At 45.8% G+C, this 26,046-nt stretch overlaps 1 protein-coding gene across 1 annotated transcript in view; it reads right to left on the bottom strand.

Annotated features, from left to right (window-relative positions):
* Positions 1 to 573: 573 nt before the first annotated feature.
* rsph1 (radial spoke head component 1) overlaps positions 574 to 26,046 on the bottom strand; it is an 84,826-nt gene continuing 59,353 nt past the window's right edge. The window contains exons 6-8 of the mRNA XM_041211933.1: positions 23,957 to 24,028; positions 10,159 to 10,258; positions 574 to 959 (exon numbers count right to left, since the gene is read on the bottom strand). Coding sequence (XP_041067867.1) covers positions 574 to 959; positions 10,159 to 10,258; positions 23,957 to 24,028 — 558 coding nt within the window. The remainder of the gene's footprint in view (positions 960 to 10,158; positions 10,259 to 23,956; positions 24,029 to 26,046) is intronic.

The raw sequence follows: 26,046 nt of genomic DNA on the forward strand, positions 1-26,046 counted from the left end.
GCCCATACAATAAAGGAGGCTGAGATGCTGATATTAGGCTCAGTGATCTCTCGTTTTCTGCTTGTTGGGAGGAGGAATAAAGTTCTCTGCTGAACTCATTGCCTTTTTGCGACTGAGTGCAGAAACTCTTAATGTTCACCTGAGAATGGTTCTAAAAATATAGTTGGTTCAAACATAATGGCACATAATGGACTGCCTGCTACAGTCACTTCCACAAGCCTAGGCAACAAGCCCTGTCTATTCATTATGAATGGCATTTACAAAGGAGTGGGATTTTTTGCAATGACAATGAACAATTTCTAACAACCTTTAGATTCAACATTTATTTTTAAGGAAATAAATTTTGATGGAATGATGAGTCATACTACTCTCCACACCCCAATAAGGAAGCTTGCTCTCCTTAATAAAAAACACCAGAAAGTAACAGTCAGCAGACCCAGTCACTTCTTGTTTTTGTGTTGTGTATATTTTTCAGACATTCTGTATTTTCAGTTTGTAACCATGTGTTTTTCTATAATTGGTGGTGCTCGCCTCCCAACTACTCGTGCAGGGTTCTGTCCTCTTGCCACAGCCTCACTCTGCGATCACCTCTTTCTCAGCCTCAGCATCTTCTGCTGTACTGAGAAGGGTCTCTGTACCAGGATCATCTATACCAGGAGCACCCGTATCAAAAGCATCTGTCTCAGTGGCGTCTGCTGCAGGAACATCTGTCTCAGCGGCGTCTGCTGCAGGAGCATCTGTCTCAGCGGCGTCTGCTGCAGGAGCATCGGTCACAGGAGCACCTGTCTCAGGTGCACCTGTCTCAGGAGCATCTGTCTCAGGGGCATCTGTCTCAGCAGCATCTGAATCAGGGGCGTCAGTCACAGGGGCGTCAGTTTCAGAGGCATCAGTGGCCTCTGTATTATCAGCAACCTGCTCATCAATATCAGCTGGGTCGGTCTTTACATTTGCCTTGAATGCTGTAGGGGCAAAATGAAAGAAACTACAATTCCATTCATAGAAACATCGAAAAATTTACACCACAGAAGCAGGACATTTGACCTATTGCATCTCTGCTGGTTACCAATGACTTTAAATCTCTGCCCCCTGGCTACTGACCTCTCTGATAATGGAAAATCTTCTTCCTATCTACTCTACCTAGGCCCATCATAATTTTAAACATCTCAGTTAAATCTCCCCTCAGCCTCCACTGTTCCAAAGAAAACAACCTCAGCCTATCCAATTTTTCCACATAACATTCTCCATTCCTGGCAACATCTTGGAAATCTGTTTTGTATCCTGTCTAATGCAATCGCATCCTTTGTGATGTGGTGATCAGAACGGTATGCGGTACTCTAGTTAGTCAGACATGATCTTCCCTTAACAAATGCATGCTGACCATCTTTGATTAATCCATGCCCCTCTAAACGACGATTTACATCATCTCTCAGATTTTTATCCAAAATTTGTCCACCACCAAAGTTTATAAACTTCTCCCCTTTTAAACAATGGTACAAATGTTAGCTCTCCTCCAGTCCTCTGGCACACCTGTAGCCAGAGGGAATTGAAAATAATGGTCAGAGCCTTTGCTATTTCTTCTCCTAGCAGCCTGGGATATATTTCATCTAGGACAGGTGATTTTAAGGATGCAAAATACCTTAATATTTCCTCCCTCATTATGTTTATCCCATCCAATATTTTACTTTTCTCATTCTTAACTACAATGTCTGCTTCTTCCCTCTCTTTGCTGAAGACAGACTTGAAGTATTCATTTAAGGACTGTGCCCATCTCTCTACCTCCACACACAGGTTACCTTTATTACGATCCCCGTCCAGTATTACTACAGATCCCAGGATGAAACCCAGCTTGATAGGTCCTAACTTTTATTTTATAGTTAGAAAATGGAGGGCAGTTACTGAACAAAGTCACAGGGGTCAGCTAATGAACTTCTAACAAAAGAATAAAACATTTATTAAACAGGAAAAGATGAACTATATTACAATATTCCTTCACCCACAACCATATCTTTACAGATATGTAGATTCGTAAGGATAACACAAGTTACAAAAGCTATCTTATACTCTAATATTCACAGTAAGTACACAATTCATGTGAACCAATAGGTGACCTGTGGTCAAACACACCACACACTGAAACCAAGTGACAGATTCCACCCCAAACGGACTCCCCCCAGAAGCTTGTCACACTGTGAGCCACCCATCCTCACTGAACTCCATCTTTCACACAAGGGTTTCTAATCTCCACTCTCGAAGAACTCGCTTTGGCACCTTCTCCCAAACGATGCTTTCTCTCAGACGGCTTCCACAAGGGTCCACTTCCAGGGTTTAGGTCTCTCCTTCTGATGTTCCTCTCCCCTGGATCACACGTGCATTCAAGCTTTGCCTTCCATGCACTCTCTCTCAGATCCTCAACCATGCCAACAGAACATAACTGCTTCATAGGCCCATAGTAAACTTTGGCTGTCTTCTTGGATCTTCTGGCTTCTCAGAAGCCTATTTTGCTTTAAATATGCATCCTGCAGCTTTCTCCCTTTAAGCTTGGAAACTTTCTCTGCTCCTCACTCTTAATTTCACTTAACAGGACCTTTTCCAGGTTCCTGTTCTTTTCCTTCGACTAGAAGGTCTTCTTTGGATCCCCTGCTGTTCTTTTGGGAAATATGCTTCCTACAGTTCCCTCCTGTCCAGTTTCTCGAAGCTGCTGTTTCCAACTGAACTAAAAAAACTGCTGTTCTGTTCCTCTGTGTCCGTGGGCCTCCTGTTGCTAGGCAACAGCCCAGTTTTTCTACTTAGAGTCATAAAACCTCATTAGAATGCAGGTATTCTAACAATCCCATAGACCTGCAGGCAACACTCTTTAAAGGGGAACCAAACCCAGGTTTCACCCTTTTAACCCACAAGTAAACTTAAAGCTATAGCTTATTCCTAACACCCACAAATACAAACATATCCAACTTAAACTTTATCTAGTTCCTAACACCTTTGTCCTCTCTAATTGGCTCGACTCTTTTCTTGGTTATTTTCTTGCTCTTTGGGTTTTCCTTGATCGTACTTGCTAATAATTTTTCATTCCTTCTTTTTGCTTTCCTATTTTCCTTTTTAATTTCATCCTTGCAAATTCTGTACTACTCCAGGCTTTTTGCAATACTCAACTCTTGCGATCAACATCTTTTCTACCAACATCCTGGGGGTTACCATTGGCCAGAGTCTGAACTGGACTAGCCATATAAATACTGTGGCTACAAGAGCTGGTCAGAGGCTGGGAATCCTGCAATGAGTAACTCACCTCCTGACTCCGCAAAGCCTGTTCACCATCTACAAGGCACAAGTCAGGAGTGTGATGAAATACTCCCCACTTGCTGGGATGATTGCAGTTCCTACAACACTCGAGAAGCTTGACAGCATCCAGGACAAAGAAGCTCGGAAGAAGAGTCACACAGACTTGAAGCGTTAACTCTGTTCCTCTCTTCACAGATGTGGAGGTGTGTAACAACAATAACAATAGGGTAATTATATTAGGTGATTCCAACTTTCCCAACATTAATTGGGAGAGACATAGTGTTAAGGGCTTGGATGGAGTGGATTGCTTGAAATGTGGACAGGAGAACTTTTTAGGTCAATATGTAGAGGGTCCAACAAGGGACAGTGCAGTGCTGGACCTAATTCTGGGGAATGAAGCCGGATTGGGGGAGAGTGCATTTTAGTAAAATAAGGCAGGATCTGGCCAAGGTGGACTGGGAACAGCTACTTGTGGGGAAATCTACAGAGGAGCAGTGGGGGGCATTCAAAAAGGAAATGAGGAGGGTACAGGGCTCAACATGTTCCCTTTAGAGTGATAGGAAGGAATAACAAGCCCAGAGAACCATGGATGACCAGAGATATTCAGGTTACGATGAGAAGGAAAAGGGAAACTTTTAGCAGGTACAAGGGAAGCAAATCAGTGGAGGCATTAGTGGAGTACAGAACGTGCAGGGTGGAGCTGAAGAAAGCAATTAGGAGAACAAAGCAGGATATGAGAAAGCTCTGGCTGGTAAAAGTAGGGAAAATCCCAAGATATTCTATAAGTATATCAATGGGAAGAGGATAACCATGGAAAGAGTAGGACCCATTAGGGACCAAGGGGGCAATCTATGGGTGGAGCCAGAGGACATCGCTAGAGTGTTGAATGAATACTTCACATCCGTCTTCACCCAAGGGAATGAGGATGAAGGTATCGAACTCGGGGAGAGAGGCTGTGAGGTTCTTAAGCAAATCGATATAGGGAGTGACAAGTTATTGGAGGTGTTGGCAGGCTTAAAAGTGGACAAATCTCCAGGTCAGGATGATCTGTGTCCCAGACTGCTGAGGGAGGCAAGGGAGGAGATCGCAGGGGCTCTGACCCAAACTTTTAATTCCTCTCTGGCCACGGGGGCGGTGCCAGAGGACTGGAGAACAGATAATGTGGTTCCGCTATTTAAGAAGGGTTGTAGAGAGAAGCCAGGGAACTACAGACCAGTGAGTCTCACGTCAGTGGTAGAGAAACTATTGGAGAAAATTCTGAAGGAGAGAATCTATCTCCACTTGGAGAGGCAAGGTTTGATCAGGGATAGTCAGCATTGCTTTGTCAGATGGAGGTCATGCTTAACACATTTGATTGAATGTTTTGAGGAGGTGACCAGGTGTGTAGATGAGGGTAGTGCAGTTGATGTAGTTTATATGGATTTCAGCAAAGCCTTTGACAAGGTCCCACATGGGAGACTTATAAAGAAGGCAAATGCACATGGGATACAGGGTAATTTGATAAGGTGGATTCAAAATTGGCTTAGTTGTAGGAGACAGAGGGTGAAGACAGAAGGATGCTTTAGTGACTGGAAGCCAGTGTCCAGTGGTGTACCACAGGGATCTGTGCTCGGTCCCCTATTATTTGTCATTTATATAAATGACATAGAAGACTATGTGGGGGGTAGGATTAGTAAGTTTGCGGATGACACAAAGATTGGCCGGGTGGTTAACAGTGAGGCTGAGTGTCTTGGGCTACAGGGAGATATAGACAGGATGATCAAATGGGCAGATAAGTGGCAGATGGAATTTAACCCTGAAAAGTGTGAGGTGATACACTTTGGAAGGAGTAATTTGACAAGGAAGTATTCAATGAATGGCATGACACTAGGAAGTTCTGAGGAACAAAGGGACGTTAGTGTGTGTGTCTATGGATCTCTGAAGGCGCAGGGGCATGTTAGTGGGGTGGTGAAAAAGGCAAATGGGACACTTGCTTTTATCAATCGAGGCATAGATTACAAAAGTAGAGAGGTCATGTTGGAGTTGTATAGAACCTTGGTGAGGCCACAGCTGGAGTACTGTGTGCAGTTCTGGTTGCCACATTATAGGAAGGATGTGATTGCACTGGAGGGGGTGCAGAGGAGATTCACCAGGATGTTGCCTGGGATGAAACATTTAAGTTATGAAGCGAGGTTGGATAGACTTGGGTTGTTTTCGGTGGAGTAGAGAAGACTGAGGGGCGACCTGATTGAGGTGTACAAGATGATGAGGGGCATGGACAGGGTGGATAGGGAGCAGCTGTTCCCCTTAGTTGAAGGGTCAGTCACGAGGGGACATAAGTTCAAGGTGAGGGGCAGGATGTTTAGGGGGGATGTGAGGAAAAACCTTTTTACCCAGAGGGTGGTGACGGTCTGGAATGCACTGCCTGGGAGGGTGGTGGAGGCCGGTTGCCTCACATCCTTTAAAAAGTACCTGGATGAGCACTTGGCATGTCATAACATTCAAGGCTATGGGCCAAGTGCTGGTAAATGGGATTAGGTAGGTAGGTCAGGTGTTTCTCATTGTATCGGTGCAGACTTGATGGGCCGAAATGCCTCTTCTGCACTGTGTGATTCTGTGATGCTGCCAGACCTGCTGAGTTTTCCAGCATTTTCTGTTTTTATCCCATCTAATTTATTAGCTGCTCTCTCAAGCTGTTCAGTCACCTTCAATGATTTGAGCACATTACCCCAGGTCTCTCTGTTCCTGCACCCTTTTATTATTGTACCCTTTATTTTATATTGCCACACCTTGGGCTTTTTACCAAAATGAACCACTTTGCACTTCTCTGCATTAAATGTCATCTGACACTTATCTGCCCATTCAGCGATGACATGTGAAAATGGTTGGATTCTCTCTTGTTGGAGGTGGTCTACTTGGACTTCAGCAAAGCTTTGGATAAGGTCCCGCATGGGAGACTGATAACGAAGATAAGAGCCCATGGGATCCAAGGCAATTTGGCAAATTGGATCCAGAATTGGCTGAGTGGCAGGAAGCAGAGGGTGATGGTCGAGGGGTGTTTTTGTGACTGGATGCTTGTGTCCAGTGGGATTCCACAGGGATCAGTGTTGGGTCCCTTGCTGGTTGTGGTATATATAAATGATTTAGACTTGAATGTAGGTGGGTTGATCGTAAGTTCGCAGATGACACGAATATTGGTGGGGTGGTGAAGAGTGAGGAGGATAGCCTTAGATTACAGGAGGATATAGACGGGCTGATCAAATGCAAAAGGAATTTAATCCAGATAACTGTGAGGTGATGTACTCGGGCAGGACAAACAAGACACAGGAATACACGATGAATGGTAGGACCCTGGGAAGTTGCAAGGATCAGAGGGACCTTGGTGTGCATGTCCACCGGTCCCTTAAGATAGCGGGACTGGTAGATAAGGGGGTTAAGAAGGTATATGGGATACTTGCCTTTATTAGCCAAGGCATAGAATATAAGAGCAGGGAGGTTATGCTGGAACTGCATAATATGCTGGTTAGGCCACAGCTGGCGTATAGTGTGCAGTTCTGGAATCCACATTATAGGAAGGATGTGATTGCACTAGAGAGAGTGCAGAGGAGATTTACCAGGATGTTGCCTGGGCTGGAGAGTTTTAGTTATGAGGAGAGATTGGATAGACTGGGGTTATTTTCCTTGGAGCAGAGGAGATTGAAGGGGGACATGATTGGGGCATATGAAGGTGTATGAGGGGCATAGATAGGGTAGACAGGAAGGAACATTTTCCCTTGGTGGAAACCAGGGGGCATAGATTTAAGGTAAAGGGCAGAGGGATGTGAGGAAGAATTTTTTCACCCAGAGGGTGCTGGGAATCTGGAACTCACTGCCTGAAAGGGTGGTAGAGGCAAAAACCCTCATAACATTTAAGAAGTATTTGGATGTGCACTTGCGATGCCATGGCATACAGGGCTATGGGCCTAGTGCTGGAATATGGGATTAGAATAGTTAGGTACTTGTTTCTCTGGCGCAGACTCAATGGGCCGAAGGGCCTTTTTCTGTGTTGTAGACCTCTATGACTCTATGGTCATTGCCTGGCACTTGAACGTTACTTGCCACTTGTCAGCCCAAGCCTGGATATTGTCCAGGTCTTGCTGCATTTGAACATGGACTGCTTCAGTATCTGAGGAGTCGCGAATGGTGCTGAACATTGTGCAAACATCAGTGAACATCCCACTTCTGACCTTAAGATGGAAGGAAGGTCATTGATGAAGCAGCTGGAGATGGTTGGGCCTAGGACACTACCCTGAGGAACTCCTGCACTGATGTCCTAGAGTTGAGATGACTGACCTCCAACAACCACAAAATCTTCCTTTGCTGGGTATGATTTCAACCAGTGGAGTTTTCCCCTGATTCCCATTGACTTCAGTTTTGCGAGGGCTCTTTGATGCCACATTCAGTCAAGTGTACAGTGCAGAAATAGGCCATTTGGCCCATCTGGTCCATTTCAGCCTTTTATGTTCCATTGGCAGTAGCATTATTGTAATGTTACTGGGCTAGTAATCCAGAGGCCCAGGTAAATGGTCTGGGGACATGAGTATGACTCCCACCATGGCAGTTGGTGGAATTTAAATTCAATTAATATATCTGGAATAAAAAGCTAGTCTAATTGTGACCACGAAACTATTGTCAATTGTCATAAACCGATTAGGTTCACTAATGTCCTTTAGGGAAGGAAATCTGTTGTCCTTACCAGGTCTGGCCTACATGTGACTCCAGTCCCACAGCAATGTGGTTGACTCTGAAATGACCTAGCAAGACACTCAGTTGTATCAAGCGCTATGAAATCCAAAAAGGAATGAAACCTGACAGACCACTTGGCATCGACCTAGGCACCGGAAACTACAACAGCAAACTCAGCCCTGTCGACCCTGCAAGATTCTCCTAACTAACATCTGGGGGGCTAGTGCCAAAATTGGGAGAGCTGTCTCACAGACTCGTCAAGAAACAGCCTGACATAGTCATCCTCACGGAATCATATCTTACAGATAATGTCCCAGACACCACCATCACCAGCCCTGGGTATGTCCTGTCCCACCAGCAGGACAGGCCCAGCAGAGGTGGGGGCACAGTGGTATACAGTCAGGAGGGAGTTGTCCTGGGAGTCCTTAACATCAATTACGGACCCCATGAAGTCTCATGGCATCAGGTGGAACATGGGAAGGGAAAGCTCCTGCTGATTACCACGTGCCGCCCTCCCTCAGCTGATGAATCAGTGCTCCTCCATGTTGAACACCACTTGGAGGAAGCACTGAGGGTGGCAAGGGCACAGAATGTTCTCTGGGTGGGAGACTTCAATGTCCATTACCAAGAGTGGCTCGGTAGCACCACCACAGACTGAGCTGGCTGAGTCCTAGACTGGGTCTGTAGCAGGTGGTGAGGGAACCAACAAGAGGGAAAAACATACTTGGCCTCATCCTCACCAACCTGCCTGTCACAGATGCATCTGTCCATGACAGTATCGGTAGGAGTGACCACCACACAGTCGTTGAAGAGTCCCGTCTTCACATTGAGGATACTCTTCATCATATTGTGTGGCACTACCACCGTGCTAAGTGGGATAGATTTTGAACAGATCTAGCAACTCAAGACTGGGCATCCATGAGGTGCTGTGGGCCATCAGCAGCAGCAGAATTGTACTCAAACACAATCTGTAACCTCATGGCCCAGCATATCCCCCACTCTACCATTACCATCAAGCCAGGGGATCAACCCTGGTTCAATGAAGAGTGCAGGAGGGAATGCCAGGAGCAGCACCAGGCACACCTAAAAATGAGGTGTCAACCTGGTGAAGCTATAACACAGGACTACTTGCGTGCCAAATAGCATAGGCGGCAAGAGATCGACAGGACTAAGTGATCCCACAAGCAACGGACAGGTCTAAGCTCTGCAGTCCTGCCACATCCAGTCGTGAATGGTGGTGGACAATTAAAAACTCACCGGAGGAGAAGGCTCCACAAATATCCCCACCCTCAATAATGGGGGAACCCAGCACATCAGTGCAACAGACAAGGCCAAAACATTTGCTACAATCTTCAGCCAGAAGTGCCGAGTGGATGATCCATCTTTGCCTCTTTTTTTTATTCATACATAGGATGTGGGCTTCGCTGGCTGGGCCAGCATTTATTGTCGACGCCCGCTTGATTGGCATCACATCCACCAACATTCACTCCCTCTGCCACCGACACACAGTAGCAGCAGAGTGTGTACCATCTACAAGATGCACTGCAGGAATTCACCAAGGCTCCTTCGACAGCACCTTCCAAACCCACGACCACGACCATCTAGAAGGACAAGAGCAGCAGATAGATGGGAACACCACCACCTGGAAGTTCCCCTCCAAGTCACTCACTATCCTGACTTGGAAATATATCGCCGTTCCTTCACTGTTGCTGGGTCAAAATCCTGGAACTCCCTCCCTAACAGCACTGTGGGTGTACCTACACCACATGGACTGCAGCGGTTCAAGAAGGCAGCTCACCATCACCTTCTCAAGGGCAACTAGGGATGGACAATAAATGCTGCCCCAGCCAGCGAAGCCCACATCCTATGAAACAGGAAAAAAATAGAACCTCCATCTACCCCTCTTCCCCTCACCCTATTAGCATATCCTTCTATTCCTTTCTCCATCATGAACTTATCTATCTTCTGCTTAAATACATCTATGCTATTCACCACAACCAGTCCCTCTGGTAGTGAGTTCCACAGCCTCACCCTTTTCTGGTTAAGCAAGTTTCTCTTGAATTCTCCTGTTGGTTTACTTCATATCACAGTGGATTTAGGCAGATATCACACAACCACCTAATGTGCAATTAGTGTTGTGAGTGAAGAGCCAGGCCTATTGAGAACTGTTAGACTTACTTGGAGAATACAGTGTCAATCCACACAGCTTTTCTGGCTTCCACTTCAGGACGGTTACAGTTATGGCTTCTTCCTCTGTCATCTCTTCTTCAGCCTTGTCCTGTTATGGAAAATTAGTAAGATTCCTCGCTCAGTATCTATATCCAAAACCTCATATCTGTACCCTATCCCACACCAGGTCCAACTCATCTAATAACCCACTCTCTCCTGACCTACACTGGCTCCCAATCCACAAATCTCTCCAATTTAAAATTGTCATCTTTATGATTGTGCTAAAGTGGAATGCTATGTCCCTTTAAGAGAATGTAGTTAATTGACCATGTGACTGTACTGACCAATCGCTACACAGCGTGGGCCACTTTGGTAACTGTAAGTCTAGAGCTGGAGGTGATTGAAGAAGCACCCATGATATTAGCGCTCTGTTTTTAGTTCCAATAAACCACCACTGTTTGTTCAGTTAATCGCTCACTCTGCCTATATTGTTTCAAGCACCAATGTGTTAAGTAAGGGCGCAGCGGTCGCTAGACAAAGTGAACCTGATAACCAAAAACATTAAAATGATTAAATCCCTTCATGGATTTGCACTCCCCCCAACTCTATCTCCCCTTTCAAGCATCCAATCCACTTGCCAAATTCTCGATTCCTCTGTCTCTAGCTTTTTATCCATCTCTCCAGATAGAACACACATTTTTCATGAACAGAATTCTCACAAAACAGAACATGATACAACACACAGACCAGCAATAATAACCTGCATTCATATCACACTCTTAACATAGAAAAACATTCACAGCACTTCACAGAGACAGCATTGGACAAACATGGCCACGGAGTCAAGTAGGAGATATTAGGAGGGGATGACAAAAAGCATGACCAAAGAGACAAATTTTAGGAGGGTCTTAAAGAAGGAAAGGGAGGTGGAGAGGCAGGGGGGTTTAAGGAGGATCCTCCAGAATGAAGACACAGCTACCAGTGGTGGAGAAAAAGGGTGGGAGGTTGTACATGAGACCAGAGGCAGGGAAAAGGAAATTTGGAGGGGATGGAGGAGGTTAGAGAGCTGGAGGGGAATTAGATGCTAGGGGTGCAGGGTGAGGGAGTTGGTTTTTGATGGCTGGAGGGTGGCTTAGAAGGCCAGACTTGTTCGAGGGATGGAGGGTCTTGAGGGATGGAGGGCTTCAAGGGCTAAAAGGCTTTGAGGGATGGAGGGCTTCAAGGGATGGAGGGCTTCAATGGATGGAGGACTTCAATGGATGGAGGGCTTCAATGGATGGAGGGCTTCGAGGGCTAAAGGGCTTCAATGGATGGAGGGCTTCAATGGATGGAGGGCTTCGAGGGATGGAGGGCTTCGAGGGCTAAAGGGCTTCGAGGGATGGAGGGCTTCAATGGATAGAGGGCTTTGAGGGCTAAAGGGCTTCAATGGATGGAGGGCTTCGAGGGATGGAGGACTTCAATGGATGGAGGGCTTCAATGGATGGAGGGCTTCGAGGGATGGAGGGCTTCAATGGATGGAGGGCTTCGAGGGATGGAGGGCTTCAATGGATGGAGGGCTTCAATGGATGGAGGGCTTCGAGGGCTAAAGGGCTTCAATGGATGGAGGGCTTCGAGGGATGGAGGGCTTCAATGGATGGAGGGCTTCAATGGATGGAGGGCTTCGAGGGATGGAGGGCTTCAATGGATGGAGGGCTTCGAGGGATGGAGGGCTTCAATGGATGGAGGGCTTCGAGGGATGGAGGGCTTCAATGGATGGAGGGCTTCGAGGGATGGAGGGCTTCAATGGATGGAGGGCTTCAATGGATGGAGGGCTTCAATGGATGGAGGGCTTCGAGGGATGGAGGGCTTCGCGGGATGGAGGGCTTTGCAGGATGGAGGACTTCGCGGGCTAAAGGGCTTTGAGGGCTGAAGGGGTCAGATAGATGGAACAGTTAGAGAATTGGAGGTTTGAGAGGGATGGAGGGTTTCGTGAATGGGGAACAAAGTGGCCGATGAAGCATAATGTGTGGAAATGTGAGATTATTCATTTGGTCGTAGGAACAGAAAAGCAGAATATGTTTTAAAAGGCATGAAACTTGTAAATGCTGATGTTCAGAGGAACATGAGTGCACTCATACAAGAGTATTGAAAGCTAAAAACAAAAAAACTGCAGATGCTGGAAATCCAAAACAAAAACAAAAACAGAATTACTTGGAAAAACTCAAAGTTCTGTCGAAGGGTCATGAGGACTCGAAACGTCAACTCTTTTCTTCTCCGCCGATGCTGCCAGACCTGCTGAGTTTTTCCAGGTAATTCTGTTTTTGTTTTAGTATTGAAAGCTAGCCTGCAGGTACAGTGAGTGATTAAGACGGCAAATGGCATGTTGGCCTTTATTGCAAGGGGATTGGAGTACAGGAGGTCTTGCTACAATTGTATAGGGTTTTGATGAGGCCACACCTAGAGTGCTGTGTGCCGTTTTGGTCTCCATATCTAAGGAAGGACTTACTTGCCTTGGAAGCAGTACAGTGAAGATTCCAGAGGTGAGAGGGTTGTCCTATGATGAGAGGCTGAGTAAATTGGGTCTATTCTCTCTGCAAAGGATCTAATTGAAAAATAGAAGATTCTGAAAGGGCTTGACAGGGTGGATGCTGAGAGGTTGTTTCCCCTGGCCGGGTATTCTAGAACACAGGGACACAGTCTCAGGATAATGGGCCCAATACTGAGTTGAGAAATTTCTGAAAAGGCTTGTGAATCTTTGGAATTTTCCACCCCAGATAGTTGTGTATGTTTCATAATTGAATACATTTCAGGCTGAGTTAGACAGCTATTTGGTCACTCAGGGAATCAAGAGATATGGGGAGTGGATGGTAAAATGGAGTTGAAGCAGAAGATTAACATCAAAGTACAAACCACCATCTCATGTGATGGAAAGTTGCCAAAGGAGAAGCTAAGAGGAGATATTTTCTGTTTTTCAGTTCTATACGAAGAAAACATTCAGAGCTTCCTTGGGGATAATATCAGAACCTAGCTTGTTGTCATCGTTGACTGACCATTGATTCAAGGACGACGTCTAGAGTTGTGAGTTTCTGCCATGTGACTGAAGAGGCCGATTCTCGACCCACAGGCCTTTGGGTACATGGGGCAGGATGTCCCATGAGGTAGTGGGATCCGGAGTGTAGGATTTGCTTCCTTCTCTTTCCCTCTCTGCTGCTGCTCTGCCTCATCATGAAGATGTTGTGATACAAAATGTGATGCAGCCTGATGGACAAGCTGTCACCATTCTGAACGATGGGTAGAAGGATCCTCCCAATCATTAATGTCAACGCTGCCACACTTCAAGGAGAGCTTCAGAGTGTCTTTGAAGCATTTTCTTTGTCTTCCCCGGAAGGCTGGCCATTTGAGAGTTGGGAAAACAGGATCTGGCAGTGGAGACGCTTTTCAACCAGTGTCCGGTCCATTGTTGTTGATTTTGTTGTTTTGCCTGAATGCTTGTGGAGCTGGCTTCAAGAAGGACACAAACATAGAAAAGTTACGGTACAGAAAGAGGCCATTCAGCCCATCATGTCTGTGCCAGCCAAAAAGAGTAAAAAGAAACTAGCCGCTCATTTTAATCCCATTTTCCAGCACCTGGTCTGTAGCCTTGCAGGTTACAGTGCTTCAGATGCAGATCCATGTACCTTTTAAATGAGTTGAGCATTTCAGCCTCAACCACCAACTTAGGCAGTGAATTTCAGATGCCCACCACCCTCTGGGTGATAACGTTTTTCCTCTTATCCCCTCTAGTCCTTCTACCTATCACCTTAAATCTATGCCCCCTGGTAATTGACCCCCTCAGCTAGGGGAAACAGGTCTTTTCTGTCTACCCTATCCAGGCCCCTCATAATTTTGTACACCTCAATGAGGTCACCCCTTAGCCTCCTCTGTTCTAAAGAAAACAGCCCCAGCTGATCCAATCTCTCCTCGTAGTTGCAATTTTCAAGCCCTGGCAGCACTCTTGTCAATCTCCTCTGCACTCTCTCCAGAGTAATTATGTCCTTCCTGTAATGTGGTGACCAGAACTATATACAAAATTCCAGCTGTGGCCTAACCAGTGTTTGTATAGTTCCATCATTACATCCCTGCTTTTGTATTCAATACCCCATCCAGTAAAGGAAAGCACTTCATATGCTTTCTTTACCACCTTGTCCACATGTCCTGCCACCTTTAGGGACCTGGGGACATGCACTCCAAGGTCTCTCACTTCCTCAACCCCTTTCAATAACTTCCCGTTTATTGAGTATTCCCTCGCTTTGTTTGCCCTCCCCAAATGCATTACCTCACACTTTTCCGAATTGAATTCCATTTTCCACTTCTCTGCTCACTGAACCAAACCATTGATATCATTCTGGAGTTGACAGCTATCCACTTTATCAACTACACGGCCAATTTTTGTGTCATCTGCAAATTTCCCAGTCATGCCTCCCACATTTAAGCCTAAAATCATTGACATATACAACAAACAGCAAGGGCCCCAACACTGAGCCCTGTGGAACACCACTGGCAACTGTTTCCATTCGCAAAAGCACCCATCAATCATTACCCTTTCTTACCTGTCACTGAGCCACTTTTGGATCCAACCAAGACCAAAACAGAAACAGAAATACCTGGAAAAACTCAGCAGGTCTGGCAGCATCGGCGGAGGAGAGCACAGTTGACGTTTCAAGTCCACATGACCCTTCAACAGAACTGATTTTTGCTTTTATCTTTGGATCCAACCTGCCACCTTCCTCTGTATGCCATGAGATCTCACTTTCCTGACCAGTCTGCCATGTGGGACCTTATCAAATGCCTTACTGAAATCCATGTAAACAACATCCACTGCACTACCCTCATCAATCCTCCTTGTTACTTCCTCAAAAAAATTTGATTAAATTAGTAAGACACGATCTTCCCCTAACAAATCCATGCTGACTGCCCCTGATCAATCTGTGCCTTTCTAAGTGACAGTTAATCCTGTCTCTCAGAATTGTTTCCAATAATTTGCTCACCACCAAAGTCAGACTGACCAGTATATAATTTTCTGGCCTGTCCCTCGCATCCTTTAAGTATTTGTTTGACAGTCTTCCCATTAAATCTGGAGGATGTGGCAGAGGCACTGCTGATGGAATTTCTCTAGCACCGTGTGTGTCGCTGATACACAGTCCAGATCTCTCTGCAGTACAGGAATGTGGTGATGACAATGTCTCTGTACATTGCGAGGGGTGGGAGGTGGTTTTTGCTGTGAAACAACACCGCTGCTCTATTTTGTAGAAGGCTGAGCTGGCGCAGTTGGATCTCTTCATCCAAGGGGGCCTTTTGAGAGAGGTGGCTGCCAAGGTATGGGAACTGCTAAACATAATTTAGAGTCTCTCCTTCAACATATATGGGAGATGGATTATTTGACTGACCAGGTGGGTTGATGTATGAGTTTTGTTTTGGCAACATTCAAGGACAGGCCAAATCTCCTGTAAGCAGAATTGAAGAGATCAAGAGTGATTTGCAAATTTGGTGCAGAATGGGCAATGCCACTGCAGTCATCTGCAAACTGTAGATCGTGTATGTCTATGGTGCTCAGCTTAGTTTTGGCACAGAGGCGACTGAGAGTTAAAGAGTTTTCCATCTGGATGGTATCTAATGCTGACACCAGGGGACAGTTGATCTTTGATGAAGTGAATAGCCACGGTCAGGTAGATTGTAAATAGTATGGGGGCTGTCACACAGCCTTTTCTGACCCCAGAACAGATTTTGAAGGCATCTCATTTTCAGATCTCCTGCTCAAGACAATTGTAGTCATATCATCATGAAGCAATTATAGGATTCTAATTAGGTTTCTAAGACTTCCAAATCTTTGGAGCACAATCCACTATTCCTTGCAGAAGAGGCTATTATTCAAGTATCGTTCCAAACAGGGACTGTCAGCACAATCCATTCTTCACCTGATACATATTTCCCAGCAGTAGGAACTGGAGAGCTGACAGGGCTGGGTTACTAGGTAGTGTTTCTTCCCTAGCCCTGGTGCTCCTATGACCTGGTCAAGGTCAGTGCACCATGCACAGTCTGTGGATCGTTCACTGCCATAGTTAGTTTCAGGAGCAGTTGGGTGAAAAGTGAACAATCTAGAAGTGAGGATTTGCCACACAAAGGAAGACCAGAAATGGTCTAGTTGGTTTCTAGGGAAACTAACTTTGGGAAATTGCACAGGTGGACACTGAGCAAAGACAGGACTGGACTTGAAAAAAGAAGACTGAGGGGTTAACATAATAGGGAGTCTTTAAAATGATGAAAGGTTTTGATAGTATGGGTACAGAGAGAATGTTGCCAGAACTAGAAGCCATCAATACAAGAAAGTCATCACGAAATCCAATCTTTACCCAGAGAGTGGTGAGAATATGGAACTCGCTACAACAGAGAGTGGTTGAGGGATATAGTATAGATGCATTTACAGGGAAACTAAACAAGGATATGAGGGAGAAAGGAATAGAAGGTTAGGCTGATAGATTTAGATGAGGAAAAATGGGAGGAAGTTTGAGTGGAACATAAACATGAACATTGTTCTACTTGGTTTTCATTGGATAAGGCAGGGACCTGCTTGGCTTTTGTAGTATAAGTGTCTGGTACATATAGGGCGGGATTTTATGCTGGCAGGATTTTCCCGGGTTTTGCTGACGTCAGTGGACTTTTGAATGGCTCACTACTTTTTACAGCTCCTGCTGCAACGGGGCCATAAAATTCTGCCCCACAGAGTTAATGTGGGACTGAGTACGCTACCGCCCACACAGTGTTGTAAGAAAGCATATGACCCACACCCAGGGTCAGTCTACTGTGGGACAGAGCCGTGTGTACCAGCAAGCATGGAGACAGCTCCAAGCTTATACCCTTTATATTTGTAAATAGTTCTATGAGTCAGTAAAGACTTACAGTTAACCTACGTAAGACTATGAAGACCTCTTCAGACCTACCGAGTTGTATCAAACATGATGGCAGCTTGTGGAAAAACCCAAAATCTTGCAGAAAATACAGAGAAAAACTAAAATACTGGAGACTGTGCCTGGTCAGCACCTGAACATGTGGCATCCAAACTCGCTCCAAAATGGGAAAAATAATTAATTAAATCATCCAGATGAATCACGACTTCTAAACTCAGCCAAGGAAAGGCAAAAGCCTGGAATCAGCAAATTTGCAATTTGAAAGTAAAATGCTGAGCAAGAGACCTCTGCAAGCAGTCTATCCAGGCAGCTATTGTTAATTCTTTTTTTCAAATTGAGCACGATGCCATTGTAGCAGAGCCCACCAAAACTGGTAAGTGCCAGAAATCCCTTTGTCTCCAAGTGAACTGTGACGCCATCTTGAAATTCAGAAAGCTCTTAAAGCAGAACCTACGCATGTAAAAATTGAACCATAGATCAGGATTCCACACTTTAAAATCAATTTGGACTAATCCAAAGCACAGCCAGATCATTCAGATAATTGGGACTTTGGGGAAAACATTCCTAAGATACTGCATCGCTTCAGGTTTAGACAAGAAGTTAGAAGCAGAGCAGGTCAGCATATTGCTTTACTTGGTAGGTTCGATTGCAGACAACATTATTGCAAGACAGGGAATCAATGAATCATCTACTAAGTTTGAAGGATTAGTAAAACCTTTCGATGTTTATTCAATCTAAGAAGCAATAAAATGCTTGAAGGAGCTAAACTTAACAAGCGAGTCCATCAGCCAGGAGAACCTGTCGATTCATTCATCAATGATCTATACAGGATGGCAGAAAGTTGCAAATATGGAGACTTAAATCTGAACTCATCAGAGATAGAATAGTGGTAGTAGTGAGCGGTCACAGCACTCTCTGACCTCATATAAGCAAAGGAAGATCTAACCCTGGAAAAGGCAATTCAGATAGTTACAAAAACCGAAAATGCTGGAAAAAACTCAGCAGGTCTCGCAGCATCTGTGGAGAGAGAAACAGAGTTAATGTTTCGAGTCTGTGTGACTCTTCTTCAGGGCTGAAGAGAAGTAGACAGGTGATGAAATTTATAGTGTCTAAGGGGGGTGGAGCAGGTGAAGCTGGATAGAAGGCCAGCGATAGGTGGGGACAAAGGAGAGATTGACAAAGATGTCATGAACTAAAGGACAAAGGGAATGTTAATGGTAGTGGTAAGGGTTTAAAAAAGTTGCTGACAGTGGTGTAAAGGTAAGAAGACAGAATGTGATAAAAGCAGAACAAGGGTAGCATTGTGTGAAAGAACAACATGGAACAAGTAACAGACGGCCCTGTAACAGACGGCCCTGTAACAGACGGCCCTGTAACAGATGGCCCTGTAACAGACGGCCCTGTAACAGACGGCCCTGTAAGAGACGGCCCTGTAACAGACGGCCCTGTAACAGACGGCCCTGTAACAGACGGCCCTGTAACAGACGGCCCTGTAAGAGATGGCCCTGTAACAGACAGCCCTGTAACAGACGGCCCTGTAACAGATGGGGTGGGGGGAGGGGGCAGTTTCTGTTTTTCTGTTTCTTGGCATTTTCTGTTTTTGTTTCAGATTTCCGGCAGCTGCAGCATTTTGCTTTTATCCAGATAGTTAGGCAGTCAGAACTCCGTGAGCAGCACAAGAACCATTTTAAGGGGAGAAAATAAACTGTGGTGCAGAGGCCAACCCACAGTTCAACTGGTTAAACAACAAAGGCACAGGGACACTCCAGGCCAGGGAAAGCAATACTTGAACCAGCCAGCAGAGCAACCATGTCAATGCTGCGGAGCAAAGCTCCATCTCAGGTGAGATCAATGTCCTGCAATTTCAGCCCAATGATTTCAATGTGACAGAATTGGACACTACGCAAACTGTGCAGGGCAAAAACTCTGAAACACACCGAAGGCCCAAAGACCATCAAGAGATGGAGACTGCAAGTCCAGAAGACACAGCCACACTTGTTGGGTGAGGTGAAAGATCTTGGGTTTCTCATTTGGAATGTGGATGCTTCAGTCAATGGCCATTTAATAGATTTTAAATTAGACACAGATGCCAGGGTAACAGTCCTGTTGGACAAAGAACCATGGCTTCGAACAACAGACACACCACTCCATGGGCATGGAGGGATCTGATTTCTAGCCATAGGTATGATTTTGGGACCACTAAGGTATGACGGCAAACAAATCTTCGAGCTGATGTATGTCATTACAACCAGCCTTTCTCTCTCTTGAGCGAAGACGCCTGTGTAGCCCTGGATCTCCTCAAAATGCCAGAAGATGTCAAGACAAACACTATCATTAATCATACGGAGCTGCACGGTCCCAAGTACTCAGACAAAAAAGAGTATCTTGACTGGGACTTGGGTTGAATATTTACTCCATGGACTGGTTGAATATTCCAGGTGTACAAGAAGGAGAGAGAGGGAGAAGAGAAGAGAATGGTGGCAGTATTGATTAAGGAGAATGCTGCAGTTCTAAATAGAATTTGCTCAATGGTTCTAAGACTGAATCAATTTGGCCTGATGAACAGGGGGAGACTGATATCAGGAGTTTTCTTTTAGAGTTTCAATAATTGCGAAGGAAATAGATGAGCAAACTGTTGGCAAATTTCAAAGGCATGTAACAAAAATAAAGTAATGATATTAGAAGACTTTAAGGATCCTAATTTAAAATGGGTATAGTGGTATTGTCACTGGACTGGTAATCCAGAGACCCAGGGTAATGCTCCTGGGATCCAGGTTTGAATCCCACCACAGCAGATGGTGAAATTTGAAGCTGGAATTAAAAGTCTAATAATTGTTGTTAAAAAACCCATCAGGGAAGGAAATCTGTCATCCTTACTACATTACACTTCAGACCCACAGCAATGTGGTTGACTCTTAAATGGCCTAGCAGGCCGTTCAGTCGTATGAAACTCCAATAAGGAACGAAACCAGACGGATCACCCGGCGTCAATCTAGGCACCGGAAAAGACAACAACAAACCCAACCCTGTTGACCTTGCAAAGTCCTCATTATTAATATCTGCGGGCTAGTGCCAAAATTGGGAGAGCTGTCCCACAGACTAGTCAGTCAAGCAACAGCCTGACAGTCATCCCTAACAGATAATGTCCCAGACACCACCATCACCATCCCTGGGTATGTCCTGTCCCACCAGCAGGCCAGACCCAGCAGAGATGAAGGCACAGTGGTATACAGTCGGGAGGGAGTTGCCCTGGGAGCCTTCAACATCGACTCCGGACCCCGTGGAGTCTCATGGTATCAGCATAAACATGGGCAAGGAAACCTCCTGCTGATTACTACCGTCCCTCAGCTGAGGAGTCAGTGCTCCTCCATTTTGAACAATACCTGGAGGAAGCACTGAGGGTGGCAAGGGCATAGAATGTACTCTGGGTGGGGGTCTTCAATGTCCATCACCAAGAGTGGCTCGGTAGCACCACTACTGACCGAGCTGGCCAGGTCCTAAATGACATAGCTGCAGCAGGTGGGGAAGGAACCAACAAGAGGGAAAAACATACTTGACCTCATCCTCACCAACCTGCCTGTCACAGATGCATCTGTCCATGACAGTATCAGTAGGAATGACCACCACACAGTTATTGAGGAGATGAAGTCCTGCCTTCACATTGAGGATACCCTCCATCGTGTTGTGTGGCACTACCACCGTGCTAAATGGGATAGATTTCAAACAGATCAAGGAACTCAAGACTGGGCATCCATGAGGTGCTGTGAACATCAGCAGCAGCAGAATTGTACTCAAACACAATCTGTAACCTCATAGCCCAATATATCCCCCACTCTACTATTACCATCAAGCCAGAGGATCAACGCTGGTTCAATGAACAGTGCAGGAGGGAATGCCAGGAGCAGCACCAGGCATACTTAAAAATGAGGTGTCAACCTGGTGAAGATATAACACAGGACTACTTGTGTGCCAAACAGCATAAGCAGCAAGTGATAGACCACAACCAATGGATCAGATCTAAGCTCTGCAGTCCTGCCACACTCAGTTGTGAATGGTGGTGAACAATTAAACAACTCACTGGAGGAGGAGGCTCCACAAATATCCCCATCCTCAATGATGGAGGAGCCCAGCACATCAGTGCAAAATATAAGGCTGAAGCATTTGCAAAAAACTTCAGCCAGAAGTGCTGAGTGGATAATCCATCTCGGCCTCCTCTGGAGGTCCCCAGCATCACAGATGCCAGTCTTCAGCCAATTCGATTCACTCCACGTGATATCAAGAAACGGCTAAAGGCATTGGATACTGCAAAGGCTCTGGGCCCTGACAATATTCCAGTAACAGTAATGAAGACATGTGCCCCAGAACTTTCTGCGCTCCTAGCCAAGCTGTTCCAGGACAGCTACAACACTGGTATCTACCCGACTATGTGGAAATTTGCGCAGGTATGTCCCATACACAAAATGCAGGACAAATCCAACCCGGACAACTACCACCCATCAGTCTACTCTCCATCATCAGTAAAGTAATGAAAGGGGTCATCAGCAGTGCTATCAAGTGGCACTTGCTTAGCAATAACCTGCTCACTGATGCCCAGTTTGGGTTCCGCCAGGGCCACTCAGCTCCAGATCTCATTATAGCCTTGGTTCAAATATGGACAAAGGAGCCGAGCTCCAGAGATGAGTTGAGACTGACTGCCCTTGACATCAAGGCCACATTTGACTGAGTGTGGCATCAATGGGTCCTAGCAAGACTGGAGCCAATGGGAATCAGGGGGGAAATTCTCCGCTGGTTGGAGTCATTCCTAACACAAAGGAAGATGGTTGTGGTTGTTGGAGGTCAATCACCTCAGCTCCAGGACATCACTGCAGGAGTTCCTCAGGGTAGTGTCCGAGGCCCAACCATCTTCAGCTGCTTCATCAACGACCTTCCTTCCATCATAAGGTCAGATGTGGGGATGTTCACTGATGATTGCACAATGTTCCATTTGCAACTCCTCAGATACTGAAGTAGTCCATGTCCAAATGCAGCAAGACCTGGACAATATCCAGGCTTGGGCTGGCAAGTGGCAAGTAACATTCGTGCCACACAAGTGTCAGGCAATGACCATCTCCAACAAGAAAGAATCTAAGCATTGCCCCTTGACATTGAATGGCATTATCATCACTGAATCCCCCACTATCAACATCCTGGGGGTTACCATTGACCAGAAACTGAACTGGACTAGCCATATAAATACTGTGGCTACAAGAGCAGGTCAGAGGCTAGGAATCCTGTGACGAGTAACTCACCTCCTGACTCCCCAAAGCCTGTCCACTATCTACAAGGCACAAGTCAGGGATGTGATGGAATACTCCCCATCCAGGGCTTGACACCATCCAGGACAAAGCAGCCCACTTGATTGGCACCACATCCTCAAACATTCACTCACTCCACCATCGACACACAGTAGCAGCAGTGTGTGTACCATCTTCAAGATGCACTGCAGGAATTCATCAAAGCTCCTTAGACAGCATCTTCCAAATCCACGACCACTACCATCTAGAAGGACAAGGGCAGCAGATAGATGGGAACACCACCACCTGGAAGTTCCCTCCAAGTCACTTACCATCCTGACTTGGAAATATATCGCCGTTCCTTCACTGTCACTGGGTCAAAATCCTGGAACTCTCTCCCTAACAGCACTGTGGGTGTACCTACACCACATGGACTGCAGCAGTTCAGGAAGGCAGCTCACCACGACCTTCTCAAGGGCAACTAGAGATGGGCAATAAATGCTGGCCCAGCCAGCGAAGACCACATCCCGTGAATGAATTTAAAAAAACTCAGAAGAGTATAAAGAGATGCTCAATGAATCTGTGGGCAGTTGAGTTAGGAGGTGTGTCACGTTTCACTCTGTAAATAAATGTTTGAATAAAGATTGGCTTTGGGACTATCCTTCACCAACTGGCTTTCTTGAGTTTAAGTGATGCCCTTTGGGTAATGAATATGGAAGCACATTACACTATTAATGTAGATTAGCAGAAAGACTTTGGTGTCCATAAACACAAAACCTTAAAGGTGGAGGACAAGTTGATAAGATGGTGAAACCAGCACATGGGATTCCTGGGTTTGTAAATAGAGGGATAGAATCTAAAAGCAAAGAGATCATGCTCGGACTTTAAAGATCACTGGTTAGGCCTCAGCCAGTGTATTCTGAGCAGCACACTCCAGGAATGGTGTAAAAGCCTGAGAAAGGCTACAGAGGAGGTTTACCAGGAAGTTGCCAGGAATCAGGGACTTCAGTTATAGGAGATATAATGGAAAAGTTAGAACTGTTCTCCTTTGAACTTAGAAGGTTCAGAGAGAGGTACCTGATGATGGAAGTTTTTAATTTTAAAATGATGAGAGATTTTGATTGAGTACACAGAGGAAATCTATTCTCTCTCGGGAATGAGTCTATAACCAGAGAATATGGATTTAAAATCATTGGAAAAAAATCTAGAGGGGAGAAGAGAGAATTTTTCACTCAGAGAATTGTCAGGGTTGGAGCAGTTGACCTGAAAAGATGGTAGAAGCTGATTCCATAAAAAATTTTTAAAAGGCAGTCAGAGAGGGATTTGAGAATGAGGAACTGACCGGGTTATGGACAAGGAGCAGGGATGTGGGACTAAACTCTTTGAAAGAGTCAGCACAGGCACAGTGGGCTGAATGGCCACCTTATGTGTTATAAGTTTCAATGATTCTATGAATTTTCCAATACTCTTCCTTACATAACCCTGGAAAGACATGGGACACTAAATGACCACAGGCCTCACATTCAGGCTACAGTCACTGATGACTCCCAGACATTAATATTCAGTTTTGCCATGCAATTCTGTCAGCAACCTGTCTCTCATGGGATTTACCTGTTCTATCTGAAGATATTCACCGTGCTGCTCACAGCCAAAGTCAAAGATGTATTTCCCTCGACCTGTAGGCTGCAGGATGAAGTAAAAAAAATCTTAGTACAACTCTCATCAATTGATCCAGTGCTCTGCCACTCACATTGTGAGAAGACGATTGATGGAATGCTTTGGAAGATCATTCTGCTCTCACAGTTATGCTTCCCTCCCATCCTGGGATGCCAGGACCACCCCAACCCCACCTCCGCACTGCCCCCCGCCACCCCCCCCCCACCCCCCACCCACCAACCCAGCCCTCCTGCCCCTTGCTTTCCAGTTCACATACCTGGTGTAACTGCTCTCTGGCGGAAGGCATGGCCCAGATCTGGGATCATCATTCTCAGAGTAGTCCCCTTGTTCAGGCTTTGAGGTCACCATCCAAAATAACTTGATGAGTGTAACTTGTGAAGATACACACAGAATCCATGTGCCCAGGCTCCAGAGCTGAATTCCAGGAGTGAGGTGAGAGTGACGGCTCTTGACATCATGCCAGCAACTGACCAAGTGTGGCATCAAGACAGCTGCAGGGCATCCTGAAGCGGGAGGGTGATAAGGCAGAGGTCATGGTACATGTTGGCACCAGTGACATAGGTAGAAAGAGGGATGAGGTCTTGCATCAAGATTTCAGGGAGTTAAGCAGTAGACTGAAAAGCAAGACCTCTCAGGTTGTAATCTCTGGATTACTCCCAGTGCCACGTGCTAGCAAGCTCAGAAATAGGAGAATAGCGCAGATGAATACGTGGCTTAAGAGTTGGTGCAGGAGGGTGGGTTTTAAATTCCTGGATCACTGGGACTGTTTCTGGGGAAGGTGGGCCCTGTACAAGCGGGACTGTCTACATCTGAACCACAGCAGGACTAACATCCTTGCGGGTGGGTTTGCTGGTGCTGTTGGGAGGAGTTTAAACTAATTCAGCAGGGGGAGGGGACACAGATTGTTAGCAGAATAGGGACACATCATAATACAGTAAAACAATTAAGTCAGAGGGAGTACAGCTGCATTAAGTTTCAAGGGAGTAAGGCAAGGCTGGATGGCCTCTACTTTAATGCCAGGAGTATTACAGGTAAAACGGATGAGTTAAGGGTGAGGATTGACATGTGGAATTGTGATATGGTAGCCATCACTGAGATGTGGTTGAGGAAGGGCAGGATTGGCAGCTCAACATTCTGGGATATAGAATCTTCAGGCGAGACAGGGGAGTGGGTGAAAGAGGAGGAGGCATTGCATTATTAGTTAAGGAGTCCGTTACTGCAGTAAGGAGAAATGATATCTTGGAGAGGGCATCGAATGAAGCTTTGTGGGTAGAGCTTAGGAATAAAAAAGGGGCAGCCACATTGTTGGGTGTTAATTATAGACCCCCAAATAGTCAGCGGGAAATTGAGGAGCAAATTTGTGCATAATTTGCGGAGGTGTGTAAAAACAGTAATAATAAGGTAATTGTATTAGGTGATATCAACTTTCCCAACATTAATTGGGATAGACATAGTGTTAAAGGCTTGGATGGAGTGGATTTCTTGAAACGTGTACAGGTGAACTCTTTAGATCAATATGTAGAGGGTCCAACAAGGGACGGTGCAGTGCTGGACCTAATTCTGGGGAATGAATCCAGACAGGTGGCTGGGGTGGTAGTGGGGGAGCATTTTAGTGATAGCGACCACAACATGGTACAGTTTAAGTTTGTTATGGACAAAGAAATAGACAAGTTGCAAAAAAATGTTTTGGATTGGGGGAGCGTGGATTTTAGTAAAATAAGGCAGGATCTGGCCAAGGTAGACTGCGAACAGCTACTTGTGGGAAAATCTACAAAGGAGCAGTGGGGGGGCATTCAAAAAGGAAATGGGGAGGGTACAGGCTTGGGGAGAGAGACTGTGAGGTTCTTGAGCAAATTGATATAGGGAGTGACAAGATATTGGAGGTGTTGGCAGGCTTAAAAGTGGACAAATCTCCAGGTCCGGATGATTTGTGTCCCAGACTGCTGAGGGAGGCAAGGGAGGAGATTGCAGGGCCTCTGACCCAAATTTTTAATTCCTCTCTGGCCACAGGGGCGGTGCCAGAG

Source organism: Carcharodon carcharias, chromosome 18, assembly GCF_017639515.1.
Source record: "Carcharodon carcharias isolate sCarCar2 chromosome 18, sCarCar2.pri, whole genome shotgun sequence".
In the NCBI taxonomy this organism is placed as follows: Eukaryota; Metazoa; Chordata; class Chondrichthyes; order Lamniformes; family Lamnidae; genus Carcharodon; species Carcharodon carcharias.